The sequence below is a fragment of the Branchiostoma floridae genome, chromosome 2 (genome assembly GCF_000003815.2).
Source record: "Branchiostoma floridae strain S238N-H82 chromosome 2, Bfl_VNyyK, whole genome shotgun sequence".
Classification (NCBI taxonomy): Eukaryota; Metazoa; Chordata; class Leptocardii; order Amphioxiformes; family Branchiostomatidae; genus Branchiostoma; species Branchiostoma floridae.
The window spans coordinates 25525115-25535318 of record NC_049980.1 but is presented as its reverse complement, the minus strand read 5'-3'; the positions used below and the strand labels follow the sequence as shown (position 1 = coordinate 25535318).

The 10204-nt window shown below is 45.7% G+C and overlaps 1 protein-coding gene across 1 annotated transcript; it reads right to left on the bottom strand.

Annotated features, from left to right (window-relative positions):
• Positions 1 to 323: 323 nt before the first annotated feature.
• LOC118410105 (deubiquitinating protein VCIP135-like) lies at positions 324 to 10117 on the bottom strand. The gene is made up of 3 exons (XM_035811606.1): positions 9987 to 10117; positions 2501 to 6752; positions 324 to 2223 (listed from the first exon to the last, which is right to left on the bottom strand). Exon 2 carries the CDS (start codon positions 6649 to 6651, stop codon positions 2512 to 2514), a length of 4140 nt encoding a protein of 1379 aa, XP_035667499.1. The 5' UTR covers positions 6652 to 6752; positions 9987 to 10117; the 3' UTR covers positions 324 to 2223; positions 2501 to 2511.
• Positions 10118 to 10204: the final 87 nt, after the last annotated feature.

Here is a 10204-nt window from a genome sequence, read left to right as displayed (position 1 = left end):
TATGATATAACCAGGGTCAGCTTTGTACATGTACAAGAACTCACTTTCATCAATGCATGCTTGTTCAAACGTTGACATGGTTTTTGAGTGCTAAAATTTGATTATCTGTATTTTACAGAAAAGCCACAAGACGCAGTTTGAAAGGACACATTGAAGTTGGAAGAATATTCAGAACTGTCTTTTGCAGTAAAGAAAAACGTGCCATGCCATCATCCATCCTCAGTCAATCCAGCCAGACATTTTTCCAACAAGCCTAGCATTCGTCCATTTGTCCATTCACAAACAAGAGCATCACCACATAACAAGACCACAAGGAACTGCACTTCAGTGTCTAAAGACTTTTCCTTTTAATCCTCTCCATACACTTGACACTGTCTGCAATATATCAAGCATTTGCTGTTTATTTTTGCAAGCCTCTCCAAGAGAAAGTGTTCCTGAAAAGGAGGAATGCACTTAAGTCAAGCCCTCAATCATAGCATTTTGGGGTTTTACAATACAGACATGTTTTGTAATGAATCAATATGTATGTGAATATGGTTAAGGTGAATACGCATGCAAAACTAAGTCTAAGAAAAGTATGACTCAATCATACTGCTAGCCATGAACCTTTGCATAACAAATCATAGAAAAATCAGCCAGAACATGTGCCAACAGGAAACTTCCCAACGAAAGTTTAACAATCACACATGTAACATTTTCTCTGCCTTGAAACCTTAGTTAAAGGGGAATACTTTCCCTGACAATCTGACAATGAATCTCACTGTTCAATGATTGTAATGCAATATTCAACTTGACATCTACACATATCCATAAACCTCTAATAGTGCACAGTCTAACATTCGTAATGCTTTCCTAGTAACACAAGTTATTGATTACTCTGTAGCAAATCTGAATAAATGTATGGTACCATGTCACTTAATGCAGCATAGCCACTATGATGTTATGATGAATATAAGAAGACTTCAACAGAGTGAATAGTCCTCTTTCCTTTGTACAAAAAGCAAGGCAATCTCGGTTAATTGATCAACAATGTAGCATCGAAAGTTTACCATTTGTAACATTGCTTTTTAACATTAAAGGACAGTATGATATATTTTCTGGTGTTGATATCCTTGCAATTTTTCACTTACATTGTAACAGAGTTACTAGTTATCCTGAAGCCAAGTACATGTAGACTTTAGTGTTGCAAGAGGACAGTTTTGTCTTGGCATGTAAGTAATTGTAACCATATAGTACTTCCTTCTTGCCCTATGTGTTGCTTTTCACAAACCACATTTCAATACTGCAAAACCTTCTCAATAACAACAAAATACACTTGTCAATGCAACATGTTGCAATGAATAAAAAGGCCCCAAAACTAAGTTTTTACTTTGGATTAATATTCAGGTAATGGTGGCTGACAATGTACATGTTTGCACGTGTTCCTTCATCTAAACTCGATCCTACATGTACAGCCTTGGCTCTTTAAGTTGAAAAAGATTTAGCAGGCCATAAACTAATACAATTCAATGGAGGAAGTAGAGAACATCTGACTGTCACTAGTACAATAAATAAAAAAAAATCAGAAAATTGCCCAATGTCCAATACAACCTTAAGCAATTTCCAGTGGAGTTACATGGCAAACTTCCTCCTACATTTGTACTTTTATTTGAGGACTGCTAGTCCCTAAAAGATCAAAAACCTTGAAACTTTGCACGAGGGCCCTACTATACTTTAGTTTCAAGGCTGCAGCCCACAATTACGGACAAAGTATTCCTTGGCAATATGACATGGCAACTTAAGATTAATGTTGATGCTGAGGTTGCTTTCCTTTCCTGAAGAGGGACTTAATGACATCCGTTTATCTTACAAAAAATGAACTTGTGATGAAGATGCTGTCTAAACACTACAGTTCCAGTATAACTCTTTTAATGATAGAGAAAACCATGAGGAAGACCTTTGTCCTGCCGGTACCCCTTAAGGTATCCAGAATAGGAAGGCAGGGGGTTAAGCCAGAGTTAGCAGAGTACTCCCAAAAGCTGACATATTCATCAGTCATGAAAAGGGCATTCACAGCTCTAACATTTGCCTTCATGATCTTTCCTGTACATTCTATTTTTAAAGGAATCGGCTTATGATTGGGACAAAAAGATGCACATAAAAAGTTAGCACAATCTCCACATTTGTCCTACTAGCAGCGTGTCCAGGGATGTTTGCATGCCTTCCCTCTCTTGGCTTTTGTGGCTGTAGAAACAAAGAAATATCACAGTATGAGAAATTACAACATACATTACAACAAAACAAATAAGACTATTGATGTACAGTACTTATGACAGTCTATGGGGTAATCCCAAGTTCACATCCATCAACTAGGATGGGCACACAGGTGCTAAGATTTTTTGCACACCTCATTTCTTAGATTTCATCAAATGATTCGCATATACAGGTAATAGCAATTTTCTGTCAAAAATTTTCAACAATGACTACAGATAGGAGCTACAAAAAATACTCCAGAGAGTACCTTGTCTGCTATCAGCTGGAGTCCATGGCCTCCCCAGCGTCTTCTTTACCTTCTCCAGACGGTCTTCCATCACCTTCTTGAGCCGCTTGTTTGCCTGGCTCTACTTCCATGGGACTGTCCTTTTTCTCAGGTTCTTTTTGATCCCCAGTAGTGTTTCTTGCCTGTGTGACCTCACTCACTGGTTCACTTCTGTGCACACCCTGTGTAGGCACGTCAACTGCAACATGTTCTGGAGAGCTGTCTAGTTTATCACCTGCTCCCCTTTCAGTATTTTCAGCAGCACTGGTGTCCATCATTTCTGTTTCTGTCCTTGCAGCTTCTACTACTGCAACTTTGTCTCGGGTATTGTTCACTTCCGTGCCTTGCGAGGTATCCTCTTCCAACAATACGTTTTGAGCCTGAACTTGATCCAAATCACCTGTTTTCCCCTCAGTTCTACTTCTGTCCATACTAGTACATTCAGTGGCTTCTGTTGTCTTTGGTTTGTTTTTGTCAGTAGTCTCGGATGCTTTGGGTACTTCCTCAGAAACATTTCCAGAATGCTCCTCCAATGGCTTCCCATCATCCCCTGTGGCCTCTTGCCTATCTGTCTCCATGGCAACTGCAAGTTCTTTTGAATCTTCAATCACAATCTCAACCTTCCTGAAACCCCCTGAGTCCTTAATCTCTTCTTCCTGTTCGTTGACCTCTTGTTCTGCCTGCATTGCAGCACTGGCTGTGAATGCAAACTTGGCCATGAGTGCCTCTTGTTCTGTCGTCATGGTAGCCGCTGCTGCTCCGCTGCCTATCACAGTCACACCTGGAGCTTTCTTCATAGTTGATAAGGAGTCATCTTTGTCAGAAATTTCTTCCTCTCCCTCATCCTCTTCACCTGACTCCACCAGGAAATAGTCATCATCTTCCATGGCAACTGGCTGAGGCTTTGTACCCACAGGTGGCTGTGCCACAGCTCCCTCTGCACTACTCTGAGTCTGCACTACATCAGGTATAAAGACTGCAGCACTTGCAGGCACATCTGTAGCAGTACTGGTGGAGGGTTGGGGTTGAGAGGTGCCACCTAGGGTTTGCCCCTTACCTGCAAATGCTCTCACTTTCAAGGCCTCAGACTTACTAACGATAACTCCACTGCCACCAACATGCAAGGCTTCCTTGACATGGCTGAAGGCTTTCGGATCATATGCTTCTCGTGTCTGTTTGTTCTGAGCGATGACATCATCAATGCCAGGGCCAATGGGGAAATGCCCTTGCGGCTCAAGGCACAGCTCTAACCTTCCAGCTTGACCGTTGAACATAAATGTCTTTCCTGGGAAGCTCGGCAAAGTGCAGTGTTTTCCATCCGCCAGCCCTAGGTCTTGTCCCACTTTCTTTGTGAAGACACCTTCCCGAGAGAACAGCTGTGGCATTGTCTGCACGAAGCTCCAGAGGTCCTTCCCCGAGAGCATGGCCAAGGCCGAGAGGGAGGAAATCTGTAGGTCTATAGAGCTAGCATTACTCTCCAGCTGCTGGTCTAACACGTTCATGAGCTGGTCTCTCAGGGCACTCTCTGGGTCCTGACTGGCAGAGGCACCACTGGCCTCCATCCCCTGCACACGTCGAGGGGAGCCTGCTACTGCCATGGGGGCCCCCTTGGCTGCCGCTCCAGCCCCTTCCTCCTGTCCCTCACCTGCAGGAGGAGGCAAGACATCTACAGTAACCTTGTCCCCATGCTGCAGTGGTACAGGCTCACCTTCCATACCCGGCTTGGGAGGAGCCAGCGGTCGGGGCGGAAACCCATACCTGATGCGCTGTCTGTCCTCAGAAACTCCTAGCTCAGAGGCTATTCTTGCTTGCAACTCTTGGAAGGTTGTTGATATTGCTAGGGTTAGCATGACTTGCTTGCCCTCTGATGTGGTGACCCGCACTTTCTTCTCTGTTGGGGGAGTGGATGGCCTGGGAGGAGGGGTTGTTACCATCGGACCTACTTTGGCTACTGGTTTTGACTGTTGGTGAGCGGCGGCTTGCTGTTGTTTGAGCTGCTTGAGTTCCTTCTCCGCTCTCCTTTTTGCCATTTCGTCAGACTTTTTCTTCTGTTCGTGGGCAGCTTTATCAGTGATCTTTCTCTGAACCATCCTTTCTGCTTCACTCATTGTCAACTCTTCCTTGTGAATTGTTTTGTGCTTATGTCCAGTAAGGATAATTTTGGATGGTGAGGATGGGTCTAAAGCATCCTGTTGCCTCGGTTCCCCTTCTCTTTCATGGCCAGGCATGCCCTCCAGTGAGACTGGTTTGTACACCTCCTTCTTAGCTGTTTGCTGTAGAATCACGTCTACCACACACTTAACAAGTCTCTCACTGCCAAATTCACCAGGAAAGTGCTTGTGTACCAAAGCTGTAGCAACTTCATATACATTACTGTTCAAAGACGTGTCTGTCTCATACTGGAACCAGTAAACCTTCTCCTGGATTGTCTTCCCTCCCCACTCCAGAGTTACTGGGATCAGCTCAGGTAGATTGTCATACTCCTTGCCATCCCAGTAGTGCTTGAACCCACAGCCACACTGGCTGTTTTCAGCAGCAGTGTGGGTTCTGTCCCCGTTCAGGTACACCACAGAGCCATCCGGGCAGACCAGACGAACTGACGTTCCCTGACACCAGCTGCAGGTGGTCAAGCGGCTCATCTTCATGTCTGGGACGAGAACGTCCTTGACAGGATCATACTTACAGATCAGACTCTGCAGGGGAAAGTGGTAGTTCTTGCCAACTTGGAGCTTCCCGTGGGTCCTGACTGCAAGTTGATAGAGTGTGCCACCTCGTTTTAGGAGGTCAGATCCTACGCTGTATTCCATGACAGCATCGCAGGTCAGACAGCGGTAGAGCCGCTCATTCCGGATGGCACTCTGCGTGGCTTCAGTCACCACCTCAGGCTGCACACCCACGACTCCTGTCCTCTTGAACACATAGTGATGCATGTCTGACACTACGGAGGGATGGACCTGGTACTTCTCCATGAAGACATCCTCCATTGCTCGGGCCAGGCGCTGGATGTAGGTTTCGGGGAGGCTACGACTTCCTCCGATTGCACAACGCTGTTCACTGTCAAACTCAACGTACTTCGTCAACAAGTCCTGCGGGACGCCCCACAGCTTGGGGATCAGCCACATGGGGAGTTTGCAGAGTGGCCGACCCCGGATGCCCACAAGAGAGATGTAATGGTTTCTCCCAGAACTACTCCACGCCAGACAGAGCGGCTTGTTGAGCGCACCATCCTTCCCTTTGCACTTTTCAGGGGGGATCAGTCCCGGAACAAATGTGCCAGAGTAGTCCGCTGAACTCTGAAGCCCTTCCAGGGAGTCTAGCAGTATGATGGGCCGATGGAGAACGTTGGCCAGCCCAAACACATGGATGTTCCTCAGGCCAAGGGGCTCCCCATCTCTGGGTGTGAAGTCTGGATCACACTCCTCTATGATGTCATCCCATTCATTACTGTCAATAAAGTCATGGAAGAGAGCCTTGTACTGCTCCAGATTTTTGATGAAGTGAGCCTTGAGGTTTTCTCTGAGGGCGTGCCAGAACAACTCACGACCCACAAGTGCCCGAGAGATGGCATGCACCAGGCAGTGGCCGTCCCCATCGGCATGGATGGGTATGAGCCGCTCCTCCTTGTCATTTACCTTCTTCATGGCATCCAAGGTGTCGTGGAGGTACTGCATGCTCCCAGAGCGGTCCCGGCCATAGCCGACTATTTCCACATGTTCGGGCGCAATCTGGAAGGCTCTATCCCCCAGCAGCACACAGTCAAATGTGTCTGGCTGGTTCATGTCCCTGAGACGTTTTGCTTTCCCCGACTGTTTGTCCATCCCGTAGTGGGTTAGCAGGGGAGACAACAGCTTACACTGGTAGTTGGAGAGTCCGAGAACACGTACCGTGTCCGCCCCTTTCTTTGGTTTGGTGTTGCTCAGGAGGACGTTACGGAGCATGTTGTGGAGAGCGACGTCCGGGTTGGTGACCTCCTCCACATTTTGGATGGCGCTCTGCTGGTGCCTCTGGCCACAGTCCGTACACTCTATACTGGAGTCCCACGCAGGGAAGAACAATTTAGCGCGACAGTTCTGGTCAGGGCAGTGACCGCTCAGCACCCGGTATGTCTCGCGTGACTTTGACCTTGGCAGCATGTTTACGGTGTCTGGTTACAGGCTGGTTGTTTCTATATGGTGAAGAATAATCTCTTCTGTTTGAACGCACACCGAGGGACGCGCTCACATGTCCACAAAACCTGTAAAAAGAAGAAAACATGCTTGTTGGTTAGTTGTCACCTACAGGTATATCTAATTGTCATGAATGTATTATCATACTCGGTGCAACATCTCACTGATGACAGAACTTCAGAGGAATATCATATGGCTATAGTAATACACAGACCTTATGCTTTAGTTTTATCAGGATGTCCCAGGTGACCCCCAAAATAGTCTGTTTCCAACCTTCTTGGATCTCTATAGATCTCAAACATTTCGGTTTCGTTCTGTGCTTAGGTACTAACGCTAGCATTGCACAAACGCTGTGGCTATTGACACACTCAGTGTGCCAATAGCCAAACAGGCTATTGACACACCGAGATGCCAGTCAGCCAATCAGAGCTTGTAACATGCCTTTCCGGCAATATTTTACACAAGCAATAGTTCATTAGACATTGTTCGGAAGATTAGACATTGGAATCTTTGAATCTTGGAATGAACGGACGTAGTCAAGTTATGCCCTACATTTGGATACCTAATAATACAGCCTTCATCGTGTATGTTTGACGTAGCCTAGTGGATAGAGCGTTGACCCGAGAATTCATGATACCAGCTCCAACCCGGTTCGAGTCCGCGCCCGAGTTTTTTTAATTTTTTCAATGTTTCTTGTCCCTTTTTAAACATCCATTTGATATAAGAATATTTTATATATAAACAACTTTTAAAGTTTCTGTTAACAATATAAACCAAAAATAACACTGACCACAAAACATGTCATAATTTTCGGCCGTGTGGTTCCGGCGCTATCGGCAGCGACTCGGAAGAATATTTCTTTCACATTAAAAATAATGGAGGTAAAACAACAACTATAACTTCGCTTCCTTAGTGATATAAGTTTTGAGGCCGAAAATTCTCCAATATGGCAGGAATTCGTCAGTAAACACAGCTAAAAACGTGTTCCTAACCGATCCAACATGGCTGCCATGATCACATGCGGTGACAGTAAAACTAGCACCCTATATGATAGCAGATTCCGATGTTTAAAATTGTGCCGTAAACACGTGAAAAAGATCGTATTTTGGGTTGATAATGGACACAGGATGCCATTTGTATTTTTCAGAGTGTTGATTGTCAAATATAATCGTAAGATTTCCTCATTTTAGTGGTTTCTATCACTGGGTGTGTCAATAGCCTAAACAGGCTATCGCCACACTGAGTGTGCCAATAGCCTAAACAGGCTATCGACACACTCAGTGTGTCAATAGCCTGTTAGGCTATTGACACACTGGGTGTGTCAATAGCCTCGCTCTTGCACAAATTCAGTGAAACTGAAAGGGAGAGAACACACCCCCCCCCCCCCAGAAAATGTCTGATGTTTGGATCAACTCTCTAGATTCAGCACATCTGCAGAGATTGATGCAATTTGACCGTCTCTTCTTAACGATGACAAGCATCTTCGTAGCCAAGTCGTATTAAAGTAAACAACTTTCAATATGGCCATTTTCCAAAAACATCGAAGTACTAAGGGACTGTACGATATTTATCAGGGGGGGAGGGCTGGTGCATTAGGGGGGGAGGGCCATGTTAATTTTTTTTGAGGTGGGGGGAGGGCCATGTTAATTTTTTTTGCGATAGGGGGGAGGGCCATGTTAATTTTTTTGAAAGAATTGTTTATACTATTTTTTGTTTTGATATCTTGACATGGCCCTAAAACTGATAAAATAAGCCTTCTGAATAGCCTAAAATGCAAGAGCTTCCGGGGGGCTTCGCCCCCCTAGGTCCCCCAAAGTGGCGCTGCCCTGGACCAGCGTTCCCGCCAGGCATACATCATTCCGTCTACGGACTTATTTTTTCTGGAAAGACGCACTCGGCTCGGCTGAGTTTCCCCAAATATTTAAGTTACAAAAGCGGTGCGCGGTTAATATGTGAAGAATCCAAAACTATACACTTTATTTTTTATTTACAACATTTCTTTTGTTTCAAAAGGACAAAATTTGCGGCAGAAAGGGGGCCGCAATATTGACATATTGTTGTCAAGCGTCGATCGACAGCACATGGCGCGGCACGCCCCCCTCCCCAGACGGACTGTCGATCGCACGCACGTTGGGACGTCTTTTCGGGCTACTCCTTCGAGGCTAAACCGGCACTGATCACTGCCAAAGACGCAGCAGATCACCCTCCTTCGTATAATGTTTAACGTTCTTGGTCTACTCTACTCTATGTCAAAAGAAATCCAGCGGTGAGCCAAAGATTTCACGCCGAAAACGGGGTTACCTGAGGTCGCACGAAACAAACGCACGCTCCTGGAAAATGACGGCGCGGCCTTGTAAAACCCGACCGATTCGATAAATGATAAATTTGAGTAAAATCATCGGGCAAAATAGAAAAAAGAAAGTAGAAAAAAACACAAGGTGTGATGGCGCCGTTTATTCTATCCTCTGGAAAAACTACTAGCATTTGATGCGGGAGGGCGCAACATCGATCGCACGAGGTAGGCATTTTTTATTCAATGCCGGAAAAAAATTGGCAGGATTTTTCCATGGGCTGACGAACTCACTGGCTAGAGCCCTGTTTGGAAGCATCAAAAACCCAAAATTTTCATATAGACATGACTGGACAAATAATACCCGGGCCAGATCACGGACTGCTGATTCCCCGAGCTTATAGTTATAACATATTTTTGGGGGAGGGCGGACGTCGATTACTGAAAAACGGGAGTAAAAAAGGCAACCGGCATCCAATCTCGAGGGCATAATTTTCCTCTCAAATTGCAGGAAATTCTGTTTTAGAGGGTTTGAAAATCCAAATTTTCCCGGGGGAGCATGCCCCCGGACCCCTGCCCCGACGCTGTGAAAAAATCCAGGTGTGGCAAGAACACTGGCGCTCTTGTGCCCTGACGTCGATTAAGATTATTTCATCGGTTGTTTTTCTACCCGTTTGATTTTGCCTGTCGGGGGGGAGGGCCATGTTGATTTTTTTGAGGTGGAGGGGGAGGGTCACGTTAAATTTTTTTGAGATGGGGGGAGGGCCATCAAAATTTTTTTTGATCAGACTTCCAATGCACCAGCCCTCCCCCCCCAATAAATATCGTACGGTCCCTAAGTCTTCGACACAGCAGATGAAAAGCCGTCTGCTGCGACACATCAAATTACCTTGAAAACAACAGCAGTCAACTTATTGATCACAGCAAAGAATGGTCATAAAATTTACTGTAGATGGTCTTAAGATCTCCCTTAAGAATGCTAGAGTCTTTGAGACGTGTCAGTAGCCCATACCTCAGTACTTTTGGTGAATTTTGGACGATGTTTCCGACTTTCTGTCTTCTCAAGTCGTCCTCTGCTACTCTACTGCGCAGGTGTAGTGCGCATGATGACGTCACTGTTCGCGGGGCATGCTGGGACGAAGAACCTGTCGTGTCCAAAACTTTGGGAGGGAAGCTTCAAAATCCATCAACATGCGGCGATTTGGCACTCTGGACACGTCCACAGCCTGC

Coding starts and splice junctions, on each gene's coding strand:
- LOC118410105 (XM_035811606.1), bottom strand. CDS start 6,651: ATGCTGCCAAGGTCAAAGTCACGCGAGACATACCGGGTGCTGAGCGGT.